General features: G+C 53.7%; 2 protein-coding genes across 3 annotated transcripts in view; one reads left to right on the forward strand and one right to left on the reverse strand.

The window, feature by feature from the left end:
- The first annotated feature begins 155 nt into the window (after positions 1 to 155).
- On the forward strand, positions 156 to 4,446 carry LIMD2 (LIM domain containing 2). Its single transcript, XM_030843442.3, has 5 exons — positions 156 to 279; positions 1,054 to 1,148; positions 1,333 to 1,377; positions 1,457 to 1,596; positions 1,687 to 4,446. Exons 2-5 carry the CDS (start codon positions 1,107 to 1,109, stop codon positions 1,844 to 1,846), a joined length of 387 nt encoding a protein of 128 aa, XP_030699302.1. The 5' UTR covers positions 156 to 279; positions 1,054 to 1,106; the 3' UTR covers positions 1,847 to 4,446.
- The window catches only part of MAP3K3 (mitogen-activated protein kinase kinase kinase 3), a 62,349-nt gene continuing 46,401 nt past the window's right edge, over positions 4,051 to 19,998 (reverse strand). For both annotated transcript variants that reach the window (XM_030843425.3, XM_030843422.3), the window contains 10 exons: positions 17,436 to 17,569; positions 13,857 to 13,930; positions 11,689 to 11,756; positions 11,385 to 11,477; positions 10,582 to 10,773; positions 9,893 to 10,041; positions 9,139 to 9,270; positions 8,523 to 8,652; positions 7,977 to 8,154; positions 4,051 to 6,788 (listed from right to left, as the gene is read on the reverse strand). In XM_030843425.3, coding sequence (XP_030699285.1) covers positions 6,560 to 6,788; positions 7,977 to 8,154; positions 8,523 to 8,652; positions 9,139 to 9,270; positions 9,893 to 10,041; positions 10,582 to 10,773; positions 11,385 to 11,477; positions 11,689 to 11,756; positions 13,857 to 13,930; positions 17,436 to 17,569 — 1,379 coding nt within the window. In that variant the 3' untranslated portion in view covers positions 4,051 to 6,559. The remainder of the gene's footprint in view (positions 6,789 to 7,976; positions 8,155 to 8,522; positions 8,653 to 9,138; positions 9,271 to 9,892; positions 10,042 to 10,581; positions 10,774 to 11,384; positions 11,478 to 11,688; positions 11,757 to 13,856; positions 13,931 to 17,435; positions 17,570 to 19,998) is intronic.

The raw sequence follows: 19,998 nt of genomic DNA on the forward strand, positions 1-19,998 counted from the left end.
TGGGGGCAGACAAAGGCGGGGGACGCCGAGCAAGGGGAAGACAAAGCGCAGAAAGGGGGTCGGCGGCGGCGCCGGGGCCCCGGAGGCGGCTCCGGGCGCTGCGGAGCCAATGGGCGGGCGCGGGGCGGGGGCCGGCGGGGGCGGCGCCGTAATAAGGCGGCGGCGGCCGCGGCCGCTCGGGGACCACTGGCAGCGGCGGCAGCTCGTGCCCGCGCACTCCTCGCACCCGAGGCGTTCCCCGGAGACCGACCCCCGCCCCGCGGCCCAGGCCGGGGCCCGGTGAGACCCGCGGGCGGGCCAGGGGAGGGGCTGGCATCACGCTCGTAATCCGGGCGGCCCAGGTCGGGGCTGTGGGCGCGAGGGCCGCCGCCCACGGGGTCCCGACGCCGAGCGCCTCAACCCGTCGCGCTCGCCCGTGGCCCCGAGGCCAGCGTCCGCCCTCCGGGTCCGGCCTCCAGACAGAGGCGGGGCCGAGGTCTCCTCGGCTGGACCCGCGGGAGTCCCGGGTCTGGGTTCCGGTACGCGGGATCGGGACGGAGGAGCGGGGCGCGCGGGCGGCGGCTCGGCCCGCGAGCGCTGTCCAGGGGCTGGGTCGGCCGAGCGAGGAGCGCCCGGGCCCCCGCGCCTCGGCCCCGAGCTGGGGAGGGTCGGGCCGGGGTCAGGCCGGGGCAGCGGATTCTGGCCGCGCCTCCCCCCCGCCCCCCCCAGGACCCGCCCTCTCCTGACCTCCCCTCGCACCAGGCGGGGTCCTGGTCTGCGAAGCGCTCAGGCCGCTGCGCGGAGCCCCTCCCCCAGTCGCTGCCAGCTAACTGTTCTTTCCCCGACACATGGTTCCACTCAGGGACCCCTGCCCCCTGCGGAGCCGCGTGGGGGACGAGCGGGCCAAGGGGGAGGTGGGTGAGGGGCGGAAGTGGCAAGACCCAGAGCAACAGGAAATGACTTAGGGAAAGCCCCAACCGCGGCCCCCCAGCCCCTTGCCTGTAAACACCCCACCCCCACCCTGCGGGCTGGGGAAGGGCTTGTGGGGCCCTTTCAACCGACTTCCCCTTGCAGAACCCAGCGGGTGCCGCGGCTCCACACGGGGCCTCCATCGCCGCCAGTGAGCCATGTTCCAGACTGCAGGAGCCACCCAGGCCACCCCCTCCCACGTAGGTGCTCGGCCGGGTGGGAGGGCACTCCATTCCCGCAGGTGTCTGGCCTGAGGGTGAAGGCGTGCTGAGCGGCGTGTTTGCCTGTCTCCCTTTCCCTCCTCCTGACTGTCCCTGGGATCTGGGCTGGTGATGGTCTGGGGCCCTCCTCAGCTGACCCTGCCCCGCCTGCCCTCTCCCTCAGGAAGCCAAAGGTGGCAGTGGCAGCAGCGCGGTTCAGCGCTCCAAGGTAGGGCCCTGAGGCTGGGGTGTGCGGGAGGGCGGGCTGGTCGCTGGTCAGGCCCCTGATGGGGTCTCTCCCGAAACAGTCCTTCAGCCTTCGCGCCCAGGTGAAGGAGACCTGCACTGCCTGCCAGAAGACCGTGTACCCCATGGAGCGGCTGGTGGCCGACAAGCTCATTTTCCACAACTCTTGCTTCTGCTGCAAGCACTGCCACACCAAGCTCAGGTGCGCCCTTGCCCTACCCCCGCCCTGGCCTTCCTGACCTGACCCGACCCGACCCGACCCGACCTGAGCGCAGCTGTTCTGCTTCTACAGCCTGGGCAGCTACGCGGCGCTGCACGGAGAATTTTACTGCAAACCCCACTTTCAGCAGCTGTTTAAGAGCAAAGGCAACTACGACGAAGGCTTCGGCCGGAAGCAGCACAAGGAGCTCTGGGCCCACAAGGAGGTGGACCCCGGCACCAAGACAGCCTGAGGCCCCTCTCACCATCCACTCCCTCCTCCTTCCGTCGAGGGCCTGGAGCAGGCAGCGGGCAGGGTGGGAGAGAGGTTGGACCGGGCCCCGGCGGGGTCAGGGTGGGAAGGGGATGAGGCTGTCTTGCTCGGGCAGAGGGTCTTGGGGGCAGGGCTCTGCTTCGGGATTCCTTCCTTCTCCCTCAGTGGGTGGGGGGGGTTAGGGAACCAGGACTGGGCTTTGCTCACCAGCCCGCTTCCTGCTGCTTCCAGCCTACCCCACCTTACCCCACGGCCCCCTGGGAAGGCCCCCCAACCCAGCTTCCCTATCTAGGTGCCTTTTCTCCAGCAAGGAGTCAGCATGCCCCCCTCAGGGTCCCAAGCTCCCTCACTGCCACCCAGGGCCCTGTGTGGCCCCCACATCTCCCCATCTACCTCTGCCCTTAGCCTGGTCCTGAGCCATGGAGACTGCAGGAAGGTGAGCCAGGATGCCCCCTGCTGGGTCTCTCCAAATGCCCACCAGGACCCAGTGGGGGAGGGGAGGGAAAGTGGAAGAGCCCCGCCCTCCTCACCCCCCCCCCCCAGGCGAGGCAGGGCATGCCCATTAGGGCTTGGGACCATCCCACACCACGGAAGCAGCAGAAGCTAAAGCACCGGCCAGGCTGAGAGCCACAGAGACTGGTGGGGAGCTGGCAGGGTCACGTTCCCCTCTTCTCCCATTTCTGCCGGTTTTGACTGTTGTAATCAACCCTGTTTTAAACACGTTTCAACAGATCCTGACTGTGTATTATGTGGCCTGATGGGGGTTTTGTGGCAGGAAGGATACAGAGTCACCACACAGAAGTGAAGGGGGACAGGGTCAGCCCAAAGCACCCCTGGCCTTGATTGGTGGTGGGGGGGCTGATGGTGATGGGTGTCAGGGGAATGAACACTGGGCAGCCTGAGAAAAGGGGGTGCGCTTCCCAGCCAGGTCTTCATACTGTCAAACCCAGAGTGTCTGATGACTGGACTCCACTTTGCCCCTCAGTCTGTGTTGCTTAAGGTCAGGCCGTCAGTGGGTAATGGTGCTGCGCCTCGCTGCACTTCAGTATGTTGGGGTACACGACAGAATCCTTTTGCTGAGTCGTCTGAGCCCCCTTTGCCCTGGAATGGTGGGAACCAGCGGATCCAGCAATTTGTATCAAAGGTCTCCTAGTCTCTGTGCCCTTTCCCCATCTGTCCTCTTCCTCCTGCTTTTTCAAGCTCCAGGGAATGGGACAGCCGTGGTCACCATCCCAAGCAGTCTAAGGAGAAACAGCTCGTCTGCTCTTCTGAGGGGACAACAGTTTACAACAAACAAGGCAAGCTTGGAGGACCTAAGATCCTCCCCTGCTCCCACCCCCACCCCAACAGAATACAGGCAGGATGTCTGGCTTGTCCTGCCCCAGACCCAACCATCCTGATTTCCCCCAACTGCCTGTGGACTATGTGACTTGGTGGAACAAGAGGGCAGACTCCTGGGGGATTTGCTACCTCCACCCCATATACGTCCTTAAGTTCCTAAGTGACCTCATGCCCATAGAACAGGGCAGGGAGCTGGGCCTCAAACTCCGAAGGCAGGTAGGCGGGCCACTGTGCTATGTTGCCCCTGGAAATGGCAGAGCTAACAGCAAGCAGAGTTGGCACCCCGAGCCTGGGTCCTCAGAGCGTGAGGAGGGCTGCTGAGAGCCTCACTTGGGGCAGGTCCAACGTCTGCACCAGAGGCCTCAGATGGGGACAAGGATGGTCCTTCTCTGCTCCGAGCTAAGCAACAGCAGCAGATAGCCATGGGGGAGCTATCAGAGAGGTGGCTCCTGGAGGTGCCCGATCCCTGCCCTGCAAGGATACGACTCAGGTGAGTCCTTCCCTGGGCTGGGAAGACCAGTGGATGCCACAAAGGTCCTGGAAACGGAGCCACATTGATACTTGGGTCAGGTGAGCTGACAGTGCCACCTCAGTGAGTCAGCTGTGGTAGAACCACCCTCGGCAGAGCTCCGAGGCATGGGGGGAAGAAAGGGAGCCACTTCTGAGCTAGCAGACTGGTACCAGCCAAGTCACACCACCCCAGGACCCCTCTTGGAGTCATTTCAAGTTCTCATCTGCTAAGGGAGGCAAGCTTGTTGCCAGGCGCCATACCCAGCTTCTCCCAGGTAGACACCTGTTCCCTCCACCCCCCCAACCAAAAGCACTGCCACAGGACCCCTTGGGTATAAATGATCCCTTTTATTGTAAGTAATGCACGACACTGGCCTGGCTTTGCACTGCAAGCCCTCGGTCAAGATATAGTCAAAATAACTATGGCTGCAGGTTCTTCTGCACGATCCACAATTCAGACACAGACACAGAGCTGGGGTGGGCAGGAGGGTGGTGGAGTGTGGACTGTCCCCAGCCCTGGCCTCTCCGTGTCGGGCTGGCCAAGGCTGACATACCCCACGGGTTGATGAGCAAGTGGTGGCAGGCCCTTCCCACAGCCAGCCTGGGGCTGCTAGGAGACGGCCCTTCAGATCCTTTGGGCCAGGCCATCCTAGGCCCCACAACTTTTCATCTGGATTATTTAATAAAAAAACAATAAATTAAAATTAAGCAACAGCTTGGTCCTGAGGATGCTGAGCCAGCATGTCCACAGTTTTTGGCACACAAAAAATCAGGGTCGTGGTTTTTTGGAGTGTAGGATTTGTTGGCTTGTTCGCAAATTCATTTTTAAAAACATTCCCTGTGCGGCAAGACCCCGGGGGGGGGTGGGGCTCTGTGAGAGCCTGAACCTGGGACACAGAGTCGTCTCATCTTGTCGGCACCAGCACCACGCCGTTTCCTGGCGGGGGTCAGGGACTGGGGGCGGGGGTGTGGGCCCAAGAAGAGTGCTACAGCCATCAGGACGGGGTCGTGGAGAGGCCGAGCTGCCGCTCGGCAGCTTTGGTCAAGGCAAGGGGCCAGTCCCCACCCTGGGCCAAGAGCCAAGGTGGAGGCAGGAGCACGTGCTCACTGTCTTCAGAGCGCCCGCCTGGGGGTGCCTGACAGAGGCCCCTGGGGGAAAAGGATGGAAACAGGGGCCCAGGCCCAACTGGCACCGTGCAACACACATTCCTGCAAAACCAGCTGCTTTCATTTTCTCTTCTCTCTCTTGAGGCGTCCATCACCTGTAACAGTCTAGAATTGATATATATAAAAACCATCAAATATGATCTGAGATATAAATTAACAAGTACAAGGCCTCACATTACATGATGTGAAAAGGCTAAAAACAGCGATAGAAACTACATTCATAAAAGTGCATCGTCAACATACAACGAAGGCTTTGGCTTGTTCTGGTGCCCGTGGGGAAGTGGGCAAGGCTGGCAATGAGCTGCCTGGCGCTAATCCCCAGCTCCTTGGAGACACCCATCCCTGGGCACTGGCTTTTTTTTTTTTTCCTTTAATGACAACTCCCAAGGAAACTGGGTGTTGGAGAGGGAGGAGCTCTAGCAATAGGCACATTTTTGGAGGGGAGGGGCCGGAAGAAAGGACCAGCGCCCAGGCTGAGGTAAATAAGGCCAACTCTAAGCTGCTTGGAGATACTGGCTCCCTGACCCCTGCTGCCATTCCTCCCCCATAGGAGCAACAAGGGAAAGAGGCTGAGACCTCATGGGGATGAGCAAGGCTGGCCAAGGAGGAACAGAGCTTTGCAGTTTGGGACACAGTTGGTGGCATCATAGAGAGCTCTGGCCTAGCAGGTCGTAACCCGCAGACAGCCTGATACGACTCCCCTGGCTGCCCTGAACGGCCCACTCAGGGTAGCCAGCTGGCTCAGATGCCTTCACTGTGTTGTCCATCGTCCTTTCTGCCCCAGGAGGGGAACAGGTGCCAGGCCAGGAGCACAAAGGCCATGACCTTCAGCTCTTTCCAATCTGGCCCAAGGCCCAAGCCCAGAGCAGGGGTACTCAGAGCCCAGAGGGCACACGAAGTCTCCAGTTTAGAAACTGGGTACAGCATAAGAGTGACTCCAACTTGTAAAACAGAGACAATTGCATTGACAAAACTGGGTCTCCCTCTCAGTGGGGGCAGTTCCACATCTCAGGCCCCTGCTTGAGGGTGGGAGGGGGTCAGGGTCATGGGGGCAGGCAGGACAGGCTCCTCCTTCCCTGAATAAGGCAGCATAACATTTGCTTCATTCATCTTTGGTAAAGGAAAGGGACTGGCAAGCTGGCCTGGGGCTCCAGGGGGAGTGCAGCCCAGGCCTCCGCTTTCCATTGGCTGCGGGATGCTGGGCTTTACCTCAGGCGTGGGTGGGCTCATCCAGCCCAGAGATGCCCTGGTGGTCTCCAGACATGGGGAGGAGAAACAAAATAACACTCTGAATGAAAGTAACACTATTCAGACCCTCGTGTCCATCCTGTGCCCCCAGACTCCCGGGGGTCTGGTGCTGACCGTGGTGTCAGGACACACTGCCGAGGACGGGGCCCACGGCGCCTCGCACGCTGTTGCTAGCCCCTTCCCCTCCAGGCTGAGCTTAGGATGCTGGAGCTTCAGGTCTGGCAGGCTGGGGGCTCCCAGTCCGTGAGGCTGCAGCCACCCTACCTGGCTCTGGGCCCCAGCAGCAGAAGGGCACAGACAACGCTGGCTGGACTGCAGCTCCATGGTCCACAGCCTTGCCTGGGAGAAGCAGCAATTTTGCTGAGCCCCACAGCAGCCCCTCGCCCATGCAGCAGGGGGCGGCCAGCAACAGCGTGGCCTTGAGAGCTCAGTACACGAGCTGTGCAAACTGGTGTGTGAGCAGCTCCTCGGCCGAAGGTCTCTGGCGGGCCTCCACAAAAATGCGCCTCAGGAAGTCCCGGCCGTGCTCAGAGATGTGGGAGGGCAGCTGAGGATTGGTGGGCTGGGTGGCAATCTTGAAAATGGCGGCCATGGCTTCATACTCTGCCCAAGGTGGTTTCTCTGTCAGCATCTCCACCACAGTGCAGCCCAGGCTCCTGGAGAGAGAACCCCAGTGTCACCCCCTCAACCCTCCCCAGGCTCCCAGCTGCCCTGCCCACTGTTGTGAAAGGAGGTGCCCTTCCCAGAACACACTGAGACAGGATGGGCCAAGCTGACGGTTGACACCCCTGTAGAGGGGTCCCCAAGGCCAGAAGAGGCTTCAAAGCCCCGTCAGCTTCATCCATGTGGGCTTCATCAACCTACACCCACCCAGGTGCTTCCTGACATTGGGGAAGAGAACCACTCTAGCATGTTCAGAAAGAGCTCTGAGATAACGGTATTAGTTCCTGTTGCTGCTGTAACAAATTACCACGAACCTAGTGGCATAAATTTATTATCATTTTGGAGGTCGGAAGTCTAAAGTGAGTCTCACTGGGCTAAAGTCAACGTATCAGTGGGATGGTTCCTTCTGGAGGCTCTGAGAGGAGAATCTATCACCCTGCCTTTTACAGCTACTAGAGGCTGCCTGCATTCCTTGGTTCATGGCCCGTGCCTTGCGTCACTCCAACCTCTTGTTTCCTTTGTCACCTTTTACTGCTCACTCTGATATCCTGCCTTCCTTTTATAAGGACCTTTGTGCTTATACTGAGCCCATCTGGATAATCCAGGATCATCTCCCCATCTCAAAGTTCTTAATCTGCAAAGGCCTTACTGTCATATAAGGTAACACAGGTACATTTACTAATCCTTTTGGCATTAGTATGTGGACATCTTCAGGGACCATTATTCATCCCACCACAGTAACATTGTAAGAGGAAGTGATGCTCTCACAACTTTCAGGCCCTTTCAGAGGATGGACATGAAGTTAGGCAGAGCAGATGCAAGCCACCTGAGCACGAGGAGGGAGCGCAAGCCTGCTGCTGTTTAGAGACAGATCAGGCCTTCAGATTGGATCCCAGTTCTTTCAGGGATTTAGCAAACATCAGGGATGTCTTCCATGGCCTAAGTTCTCAGTGGTAACAAAACAGTTGCTATTCAGAGTTAAAACACAGCGCATCTGCTGTATGTACTGCTGCAGGCACCACCACCTCTGCCCACACGGAGCCTGCAACCTGGCCTCGCTGGCCAGAGGTGAGTTCTCACTCCCTCCTGCCACACTGCAAAGCCCCCAAGCCTCATTTCTAAGTTGGAGCCGCTACAGCCCAGACAGGGAGATGGGGTCCCAGCACGTCCCCAGTGCTCACCACACGTCTGCCTTCCTTCCGTAGCCCTCACCGCTGATCACCTCAGGGCTCATCCAGTAGGGTGTGCCAGTGACCGAGCGCATGCCCGTGCCTGACATGCAGATGGTCTGCAGGCGCTTGCTGGCCCCAAAGTCCCCCAGCTTCACATTCCCAGCAGAGTCTCGGAGGATGTTGGCTCCTAAGGCATGAAAGGGCAGAGGCTGCAACCCTGGACCCCTGGGCACTTTCCACCATCCTCCCTCTGTCTCTCCCTCCCAGGTCAAAGGGCTGCTGGGGAGGATGGGGGGCTACCATGAATTAGACATGACCTGCACAGAACAAACAGGCTAGTGACGGGAAGCCTCAGCCCTACAGCACCAAACCGTCATCACTATGGCCAACATCTGCAGAGCACTTCACAGTATTTTCCCAAATTGCTTAACTGATCTTCATGCCAATCCCCCAAGGAAGCAATTAGGGTTCCACTTTTCAGAAAGTTCAAAATGACCAGGTCGAAAGTTCCCAAGTAACTAGGTCACGGGGACCACACAGCCTGCCCCTGCTCACCCTTGATGTCCCGGTGAACAATCATGTTACTGTGCAGGTAGGACATGCCCTCCAGGATCTGCCGGGTGTATTTTCGGGTCACACTCTCTGTCAGAGCTCCGTAGGCCTTCAACTGGTCTTTCACTGAGCCCTAAAGCCACAGGAGTCAGAGGGAGTCACTGCAGGAAGGTGGTGGGAAGGGGCAAGGCTACTTCCAGCCCCCGGCATTTGGCGAAGGAGTGATTCTTCTGATTCCCATTTGTGATGTGCCAGGCACTTTGCTAGGGGCTGTCAGGCAGCTTGGAGAAAAGTCTGAGACAGTCCCTTCCTTAAGCAACAGATGACCCAAATCCAGAAGGGAGGTCTGTCTACTCTAGGTAAAGGCGCTACTTACTGGACAGTGCAGCTGCCCTGTAAGCCTCAGGTTAGGGTAGCCTGGGACATTTCTCATCCCACACCATCACTGCAGCCAGACGCAGGGCCTGCTGACTCCAAGTCCTGCCACTGCCTCACCTTCCCCCCTGAGCCTCTGGAGTCTCAGGTAATCAGACCCATGTCAAAGGGACCCCTCCTCCACAGCCCACAGCCCCAGGAGAGGTCCTCTCTTGCGTGTCCCACATGCATCAGGGGCACATACCCCCGGCATGTACTCCATGAAGATGGTCAGAGTCTTCTCGGCACGGTCCCGCAGGCAGCCATAGTACTGCACTATGCGCTCGTGCTGCAAGTTCTTCAGCAACTGGATCTCACACTCCAGTGCACTCACCTCCTAGGGGAGAGGCCCAGTGGTCACCTAGGCTTTCAGGGCCCTGGTTCTACCTGCCTAGGATCAGCTCAGCTTGCCCTAGTCAGTGGCCTCAGAGGAGTCTGTCTGCCTTGGGAACTTCAGCTGGAGAAAAGGGGGGACTCTCTCAACTGTTTGGCCCTTGTCCACAATGCCGGCTAAGCCTTGGGATGGTGGCACTCCCATGCTGGAAGACAGCAGACAGTGGGGTGGGAGACGGGTTTGTGGGGGCAACTAAGCAGTTTAGATAACTGCTGTATTTATCCACTCAAACTGGAATGAAGGTCACATCCAAAGCTAAGCTCCAAAGACAGGCTCCTTCCTGGTCTGAGAGCTGGGAGACAGAGGCATCTGTTTGGTGAGGGTGGGGCAGGTACTGCTCTTTGTAGCACTGGCCATCACCTCCCAGTTTGGGTTGCTTGGTACTTTGGCACCAACTCAGTTCCTCATACCCAATCTCTCCCCTGGGCCAGGGTCAACAGCAAGGGAGCCTGGGAGGAAGAATGATGGGAGAAGCAACCTGTAGCATCTCGAGCAATTTGTGCAACGAGACAGGTATTTTCTTGAGAGGGAGGAACTGGAAGTCAGACCATGGGGAAGGCAATACCTTGCTTGTCTCAGGACTGTCTGGGTCAAACTGGACCTGCTTGGAAGCAAGTTCTCGTCCTGTGTCCACATCATAGCACAGATAGACCCTGCCAAAGGCACCCTGGCCCAGGAGCTTCCCCCGGCGCCAATTGATGGGGGCACTGGGAGCTACAGGAGAACAGAAGGAAAGAGCATTAGAGTTCGTGCACTTAGTTACCGATATCCTGCCTCATCCTACAGAGGCCCGAGCTGCCCCCTCACCCGGCATCATCACATCTCTCAGCATAGCATCTCCACGCCCATCTGGAACAGGCTCAGTGCCCTGGTCAATCAGACCTTAAGGCCCAAGGCCTGAGAAGCAGAGGATTGGCTAAAATAGTGGTTAAATGTTCATCTGAATTGATTAAATACCTTCATACTTCCAAGGCCCCCAAATATCTCATTATGTCAGGGATTAAGGAGACTGCTCTTCAGTTTAAACATGGAGAAACTAAAGGCCAGAGAGAAGTGCTTGTCACACAACAGTGGAGTGAGGACTAAGGTCCAGGGGATCTGCTGCCCACCCTCGGGCTCTTCCACTGGGTGCGGATGGGCCAGAGCTGCCAACTGCTGAGCCAAACAGCCCCAGTGGACCCGCTGGCCTCCCGCCCTGCAGCTGGTCTGAGCATCCCCTGGGCAGCCTCCACCTGGCCAGGGCCCACTCCTCACACTTGGTTGGCACGTTCCTCTCCTGCACAGAGAGGGCGTTCTCACTGTCCGCACTCCGCAGGCGCCCTCGGGGGTCCAGGTACTGCACCGCCAGGCCCATGTTCTCGCCATTTGTGCTCAGGGAGCGGCTGGAGGGCACCAGGGTGAACAGGTTGCCTTGATGACGCCGTATTCGGGGAAATGTTCTTCTGCCTGAAGGGTTGCAGGGCCAGAATAGAGCAAGTCAGACCCCTGGCCACAGGCTGAATGTGCAAACCGAGCCATAACAGCAGCTCCAGTCGGGTGAGCTCTCCAGAACCCATCTGCCCTCCCACCTGACTCGTGCCAGAATGGCTAATGTCTCAAGCATCCTGAGAATCAGGACAAAAGCAGGAATTAGCAAGCAGCCAGATGGTTTAGGGAAACCTAGCCAAAGCGAAAGCATAGGGCTGGCCCCTATGTCCTACGTCACTCGCAGGGCCAATCCACGGCTGATCTATTTTCCTTGGCATTCTAACCCTAAACCTCTGAGGAAGCTCCATTCCGTTTGCTGCATGAGGCAGAAGGGGGCGTTGGAGAGCTGGCGCCCTGGAGCATGCTGTGCACTCAGACAAAGGACAGAGTTCCCAGAGGCAGCATCAGTCTACAAATACCAGCCTCCCCCCACCCTTTTTTAACCCTGACTCTACTGCCTCAAGCCTGGGCACAGTTCCTCAGGAATAAAGGGAACATGGGGCCTGGAGTACCTGGGCCACCCGCTCCAGTGGCTTTAACCACATCCCTTTTGAGGTGGCCAGCAGGGGGCAGGGTGGAGGCACACTCACCGTCATTGTAGTCCTTGTGGTGCACGGACACATGGTAGCGCCGGGGGTAGGTTCCACCTTTGACCCCTTTGTCATAGAGCTGAGTTTCCCGATCTGAGTAGGAGAGAGGAATCACTGGCTTCTCGACAGGCCAATGTTAGTGATCCATTTAAGCCTCTAGGTCACCTGAGGCCTCAGAGCAGCAAGCCCGAGGAGAATTAAAATACAGCCCTGGCTTCTCTTCCCAACTCAGCCATCAAAAGCAGACTGCCTGCAGCCCCACCCGGACACCCCGCAGTGCTCACCCAGGCTCTGGAGAACTCACCCGAGAATTCCTGTCTGTTGTCTGGGAAGCTCTGGGCTCGGGACATTCGCGATTTCCGGAAGGATGGGCTAGAAAAACAAAATGAATCACAAAGTAGACTTCAGGGTACCTCCAAAGCAGCTCAACAGGGCAGAAGAGAGGATACTCACACAGACTGCTTCTCCTAGCTCCTTCCCACACATGTCACTGCATGGTAGGAAGCAGAGTTGGAGAGAAACAGCCCTTTTCTCAGCCTACTACTTTCTCTTCACTAGTCTGAGGCCCACATCTGACGGGACCCTGAATAATGAAGCCCTCCAGTGCTACCGACCTCCACCCTGGCTGCACAGTGCTTTATCTTACCCTTCCCTCCCACCTTGGTGACAGGGGAAGAGCTGCACAAAGCCCCTTGCCCAGCGCAGTAATAAAGATAGCAACAGCATCTTCCTTTCAGAGTAATCACCACCGTCCCATTTTAGAGACGTGGAAAACAGGAATAGAGAGGTTAAAGGGCTTGTCCAAAACTATTCAACTAATATTTGGTGGAGCTGGGTCTATATGGCTCCAGATCCCATGAAGGGAAGATGAAAGCTCTGACCTTAGGTTACGCTGGCCCTCAAAGAAGTGAAGTCCAGGTCACTGAGTCTGACTCCCAAGGAGAAGAAAACAAAGCATTGGAGGGACAGAGGAAGAATTCAAGAATCAAGTGAGTTATCTTTCCCAGCATCCACCTGAACGGTTCTTTCCCTCATGAGAGTGCCTTTGGAAAAGGTCATAGGTCAGCAGAAACTCTCAAGGCAGTGATGCAGGGGCTGTCCCCTACTTCCCAACTGCTAGACCTTCTGTGGTCCTGTCCCACAGCTCCCCTCCCCCACCAGCGTGGCCACAAGGCTTAGAAGAGAGTTCAAAGCCAGAGTCAGCTCCTGTCCTGGCAGAGCTGTCAGTTTGCAGCAGCAACTCTGGCACTTTCACCTGTGCCTTCTTACTCTTTTTTTTTTTGCTGTACGCGGGCCTCTCACTGTTGTGGCCTCTCCCGTTGTGGAGCACAGGCTCCGGACGCGCAGGCTCAGTGGCCATGGCTCACGGGCCCAGCCGCTCCGCGGCATGTGGAATCTTCCTGGACCGGGGCACGAACTCGTGTCCCCTGCATCAGCAGGCAGACTCTCAACCACTGCGCCACCAGGGAAGCCCTGCCTTCTTACTCTTTTGGTTGGAAAGCAAGCCTAAAATAAGGCTGCAGATTGGATGCCAATAAGCAACTGTGACTGTTCTATGACACCTAGAGGGGAGACCACGCTCAGCAGCTCACAGGTCTGTTAGGAGAGACACGGTACAGATCCAGCCATGGTCACAAGGTGATTACCCATGTGAGCAATTAATCAGTTACAAAAAGAAAAGAAAATCCCCAGAACTGTTCCTTAGCCTCTGACCACAGTCCTAAGCCCAGCTGGATGTGGTCAAAATGTGCTCTTGGGCATAATAAGGTCAAGGAGAGAGACTGGCTACATCAATGATAGATATGCCAAAGCCACCAATGATAGGTGGCCAATGATAGGTGCCAAAGCCACCTCCAAACACCCCCGCTGACGGGCAAATCAGCTCCACAGAACCACGTGGTGTGTGAAGGATGACGCTTGTTGCCTCCCAAAGTGTAAGAACAAGATTACACACCAAGCATGCAGTGTGGTAAGCTAGGCAGTCTGAATATCTTGTTTTCTGGTTTTTATATCCCAGTTTCTTACTCCACCAGAAAGACTTGGAGAAAAAAAAAAAAGAAAGTAAACCCAAAGGTGATAATTCAGTTTTGTCCCCCAAGCAATGAAGGTTGAAGGTTGTCCAGATCTCAGCAATGAGGCTAAGGGTACAAGGGCAGCATGTGTTATGTGGGAAGTCAAAACATGTAAAGTGCTTGGAACAACAGAGCAAGCATTTAACACATGTGAGCTGCTATTATAACGTACTACATTCATCTAATTATACAAACATAACATTCTCCCTGTTTGGAAAATTAAGGAGAGGGCTAGGAATGCTAGCGAAAGGTTTCTTTCCCAGAAGCATGACGTTTTAACCATGGGTCTGCAGACCAATGTGCAGTTCAGGGACACACACACTAGCTGACTCCATTTCCTCAGCTCATCAGTTCCAAAAATGCCTATGCACTAACCCCCGAACCAGCCACAGTCTCATACCTGTCTGCGGACCTGTCCAAGGATTGGCAGCTTCCTGACAAGGAATTTTCAGCACTGCTCAGGGGATCCAGCATCTGCAAGGCAAGTCATACAATAAAACCCCAGCCCCAATCCCAGCCAGGTGACCCAGCCAAGGCCAGCAAATGGTCCTTTTTCTTTTCCAAAATATGAAAGTGCCCTTTCTCCGCCAGGGCAGTGGGAAGAATGGTTAGGAAGGTACCACTCTCCCCCGCAGTCTGAAAGGCAAGTTTCCAGGAGTGAGAAAAATGCCTGGCTGGCATCCCAAGGAGCTCTGCCAGGAGAGCAAAGCAGAGACGCTGCTTCTCTTGTTGACATTTTCTTGGCTTGTGAATGCTGGAGCCTGGTGCTGGAGATGGTCCTACCCTGCAGAGGCTTCCAGTGCATTTGGGTGGGACCATAATGCTTCTGTTTACACTCCACAATTTATAATTTAAAATTCATAATTTTATTGCCCTCATTTCACAGACAAGCCACTGCAGGTCTAGAAAGGTTAGGAGAATTGTCTGAAGTCATGAAACTAGTTAGTACACAGCTGACACAGAACAAAAATTTCCCAGTTCCTCGTTCTCCTGCAGAGCCAGTAAGTATCTATGTAAGTTAAAATGTTTCTCTGGCCCTTGGTCAAATGCAGTTAACAAAAAGCCTTCAGATTAGCTTTTTCTCCAACTAATCTCCCCTTCATTTTGCCTATGGGGGGTATTCACTACCAGAGAATTTATTATCTGAGATCCAAAGTTAAACATTACATAGGGAAGCAGAGTATCAGAACCATGAAAATTCATGAACAACTTTCATAAAATTGGTTTCCATCTCAAATTATCTCTTCCCATTTAATGCTGGAGTCCACCTCACCCATACTGTCACTCATATATTGTCATATATGATTTTTCTTAAACTGCCAATCAAGGCAAATTAATTGAAAAGTAAAATCCCCAAAATCTTGATAAGGATATAGGATTTCCCCAAGAGGATAAAACCAACATGGGAAAGAATTGCTCCCAAACCATAAAGTGCATATTTGGCAAAGTTAGATCAGATAACAGAAGAAGAGAGAATGAGCAAGTATAACAACATGACAGGTGTGACGAAGGAGGAAGAATACCAAAGGTTCAAGAAAGGCCTGTGGAAAATACACTGAACCCCGTGAAGGCTTCTGTAAAAAAAAAAAAAAGGAGCCTCTTTAGGACAGTGCTGCAGAAGTCAAAGAGGAAGTGAAGGAAGTTATGTTGTGCTAGTAAAATTTTTGTTAGAAAAATTAAGCCAAAAAAAATTAGCCTGAATCATGCTTTGTTCATTCTAAAAATTAGCAAATAGATGCAACTATTACTCAAATCTGATTAAAGAAAAAACAAAATAAAGTTATCTTAGTTTCATTTTTCAAGAAAGTCCCAGTTGGATACTCTTTCACTATATACTATGCTGTTTTGGTCTCTGTTAAGTGGATTTATCTTGAATGGCCCATTAGCAGCAGCAATTCTCTTTAGCTAAAGAGGCGGGCACTGGGGAAGGACCTAGGCATTGTCCTGCTTCCTTGGCCTCTTTCTAAAAGTCTATCCTCACTACAAGTCTAATACTCCCATGCTTTCCAGGGCCAGGCAGGTAAAGAAGTAAAAGGACCAGGATATAGGACCATGGGAAGGGATAGAAAGCAAAGGCAATCAAACTCATTAGCAAAGTCACCCCTAGTACAGCTGATGTCTGGAAGCACTCTGGTTAGAGAAAATGGAAAGGATGGTCAGTAAGATATCCAAGAAGGGACTCTGCAGCTAAAAGCACTCTAGGTCACTGTTCTAAACATAAATTTACCTGGAAGGCAGGACTGTAGAAGAGAGAAGAGGCAGTTTAAAAATGCTTCTCATAGCCTATATAGTTTGAACAATGCTACACAGAGATTAGCTATTGAGGGGAAGAAAAGTTGTAAGAATCAGTTTTAGGAAAAAGAAGTTACAAGAATCAGGTTTTTTTGGTAAAATCCCCCATGTGATGGTGCTGGCCTTCTACTGGATGCTTTTACCCTTAAGAAATTTCCCCTCTCAAGATCAAATCCCAAAAGTTTATAAGACAGATCTTTTTCTTGCAATCAAAGCAAGCTCATTGAAAAAACTTTAGAATGAAGCCAGAGATCTCATTCTTGCTGAATTCACTAAGCCAAAGTGCCATTTTCATCAAGTGGGCCACAAGTTAAAAAAGCTAGCCATTAAAATGGGTAAGCCATTGTGGTAGACGCACCCTAGGATGTCCTCACTCCACCCCACCCCAGTAAGTCAAAGCCTTGCATATAACCCCCGCCTCTTGAGTATAGGTAGAACTTGTAATTTGCTTCTAGTCAATAGACTATGGCAGAGAGGATGGATTTTCGTTGCCGCGTGCGGGCTTTCTCTAGTTGCAGTGAGCGGGGGCTAGCTACCCTTTTGTTGCAGTGTGCGGGCTTCTCACTGCGGTGGCTTCTCTTGCTGTGGAGCACAGGCTCTAGGCGTGTGGGCTTCAGTAGTTGTGGCACATGGGCTCAGTAGTTGTGGCTCCCGGGCTCTAGAGCGCAGGCTCAGTCGCTGTGGCTCACGGGCTTAGTTGCTCCGTGGCATGTGGGATCTTCCCGGGCCAGGGCTCAAACCTAAGTCCCAGGCATTGGCAGGCGGATTCTTAAGCACTGCGCCACCAGGGAAGCCTGAGACTTCATCTTCGCAGACCAGAGCAAGAGATTCTTCTGCTGGCCTTGAAGAAGCTACCATATTTTGAGAGGGCCACGTGGCAAGGAACTGCAAGTGGCTCCTAGGAGCTCAGAGTGGCCCCTGGCCGACAGCCAGCAAGAAAACAGGGACCACAGTGCTACGACCACAAGAAACTGAATTCTGCCAACCACCATGTGAACCTGGAAGGGAACCACAAGCTTCAGAAAGAAATGCAGCCTGGCTGACACTTGAGTGAAGCCTTGTGTGATCCTGAGTGGAGAACCCAGCTAAGTCATGCCTGGATTCTGGGCCCAAGGAAACTGTAAAATAATAAATGTCTGCTGTTTTAAGCTGCTAAGTTTGTGGTTGTTTTACTTCGCAGTAGATAACTAATACAGCTGTCTACTATCATAAAAGTCCACCCAAAGGAGACAGTCCTGCTTTGGACTGCTATACTCGTTACCTTTCATTAAGAAATAGCAAAACTAAAATCTGGTTGAAATGCAAAACAAAATCTGTTTAGGACTGGTCACATGTTAAAACTCTGCTGAAATGACAGGTCGTTGTAAGGAAGTATACAAACAGCGGAGTGGTGTTCTGCAGGGAGACCAGTGAGAGGACCACGGAAGAGGAAGAATCTGTCAAATGCACATGCAGCACCAAGGAGGCTAGGCAGCTTAGATTCTGTCTTTGGTAGAAATGGATATTTGGCCCCTAGAAAGGAAAAATTCATATTTTGGCAGGCCTGGTTTACAAAAAAGCTACTGGATAGGACTCAAGTCCCTCACCTACACACCATGCCCACTGAGAACTCCCCCTGCTAAGCGTGGTCTGACACGTCCCAAGACACACCCCAGCCCCAAAACCCCCATCCCCAGACTATACTCACGCACTGCTCGCTGGTCTCTGGGATGAACTCCCCCTCGCTGTTGATGCTGGTGTAGGACCCCTGTCGGGCAATCCGCTGCTGCCGCTCAGGCACGTAGCCAGGGGGAGGCGAGCTTCGGCCGGGGTTCTGGGAGCCTAGAGCACAGAAACACGACCTTTGACTGCAGAGCCAGGACCTGCAGCCTGAGAGGAGCAGACTTAGGGCCAGCTCAGACAAAGCATCTGCTTGGTGGTAGAGAGCTGGTTTGGCTCTTTGAACATCCTGGAGGAGAGGGAGGGCCTAACAAAGTGCTGAGGTTGAAGGAAACTTCCTGAGCCAGGCAGCTCCTCCCCCAATCCAAGGACCTCAAGAAGGAAGAAAAATACTTAAGAGAAAAGTTAAAGAATGGTGGGTAGCGTTGCTCTTTGAAAGATAGTCTTTAAGGAGTTTTAAACTATTATTTTCAATGTCCTTCAAGAAACTCACTCCTTCATTCTTCTTCACGAAGTCACTCGGTCAGAATACAAGGATCATGCGGTTCGTAGAGACGCTATTTTAATGAATTCGCCACCGAGATCACTTGGTGCTCCAATCTCTTGTTGGAGGCATCAACCCATACTCTCTCCAAGAACCACTGACACGATCTCGGGTGGGAAGGCTAACCTGAGGCTCTTGGTAGTCTGGCTTCCCCACGTGACTCCAGGGCAGAGGCCAGAAACCAAACTGCTCTAAAAACAGGCACAGAATTATGCTGGATTTCCACTTGCAACACCTCACAGGGTAGAGGCTACCAATTCTGAGATAAGGAGGTACCTGAACCATGCCTTTCAAATGATCTCAGACAGCCCATGGAGGAAAGAGTCTGTTTGTCCAAGTTTTCTAAGCCCTGGCAGAAACTGATGCTGCTCAGAATATACACTTAGAGATGCTATGCCATGAACTAACAAAGCAACAAAATCAGCCAAGGCAAGTTTTCTTTTGTTTCTCTGCCCCCCCCCCCGCCCCCGGCCACCTGCACAATATGCGGGATCTTAGTTCCCCGACCAGGGATCGAACCCTCGCCCCGGCAGTGGAAGCACAGAGTCTTAACCACTGGACCGCCAGGGAAGCCCTTCTTTTCTTTTTTATACTGTTACCTTGTCTTTAATTCTCACAACACACCTACAGCGGAGGTGCATTATTATCATCCACAGTGTGCAGAAGGGGAAGCCAAGGCCCAAAGTCATGTAGTGTCTTAAGGGTGGTGCTGCATCTAGAAAACAGGCCTTGTGACTCCCAGTATCTTTCAGCCAAGGCAATTTTGAGACCACAGTTTATTTCCAAAAGGGGCAGCCATGCTACTCATACATTCCCCATAAGCAATCCAAACAGAGGAGGGGGGGATCCCACCCATGGGGAAATGTGACAGCCTTTCTGCAAGGAGCAGGAGGGAGGCAAATATGGGGATTTCTTGATAGCACGAGGGAAACACAGTGCCATGTCTCATGCAGCTCAGATTCAGAGTTGTTCTGTCAGTGATCACTTGTGAGTTGGATGCAAGATGCCATCTGGCCAACAGAGGGCTCGAAGGCAATGACAAGATGGAGGTAAGGGGAAATCGAACAAGAAAGCTACTCCGTTTTTCAGAGGGCCAAATGTCAAAGACCCATGCAGCCGGCCATTTCCCTTGCCACTGTAGCACAAAATGCCAGTGTAACCATGAAGAAAAAGATAGTTTTCTTAAGCCCTAGCGTGCCCTAAAGCACAGAGCGCTTTTTTAACACATGGCTTACAAACATTAGCCCAGTGCCTACTTCCCACTTCCGGCTTTGGAAAACATTCCAGTAGCCCACACGTTCTATGGAAATCCAATCCCTATGTTGGCAACATTTGTCAGCAGCAGAAGCGACCTAAAAAGGTGAGCAAGGTATAGTGAGAAAAGCCTAGGCTTGAAAATTAGATAAACAGAGGTTCAAATCAGGCTTTGTCACTTATTAGCTGAATGATTTAAACTCTCACCTAAATTTCCTCATTTCAAAAAGGAAACAACTATCTACCTCATAACCGTTTTTGGAAATTATAAATGAAATGTGGTAGCACAGGTACACATATACGTGGTAGGAACTCAATAGAATTCCATTCGTTCCCTTCACGCTGTGTAGCAGATATAATGGGTTAGATAGACTCAAGAGCCATTCTACCCTTCTAGTGTGCCTTCCAGCACTTCAGAAGTTCATCAGCTAAAAGCCATTCTAAGACCTCCTTTAGGTTCAGCCAGTTAGATGCACTTGTGTGAGATCTGGATGGCTTCCTGCTGCTCCTGGGCACAGTCCTAGAAGCCTTGGTTTTTCTGCTGCAACACCAGCAGAGACCCCACACCTGATCTCAAGACACAGGTGCAGGTATCCCTGTGTAAGTGGTGTGTGGACAGAGCACAGGGGCCCTGTGCTTCTGGATCCGGTGGCTTCCTCATTACAGAGGGAAGAGGAGCTCTGCAGTGTGTCTTTAGACTTAGAGTCTGTTTCTCACTCTTCATGATTTTACAAGCCAGAATGTGCACCAAATGCCTTCTTCCTGAAACTAGTCAGAGTGGATTCTGTTCTGT

This window comes from Globicephala melas, chromosome 20 (genome assembly GCF_963455315.2).
Source record: "Globicephala melas chromosome 20, mGloMel1.2, whole genome shotgun sequence".
Taxonomy (NCBI): Eukaryota; Metazoa; Chordata; class Mammalia; order Artiodactyla; family Delphinidae; genus Globicephala; species Globicephala melas.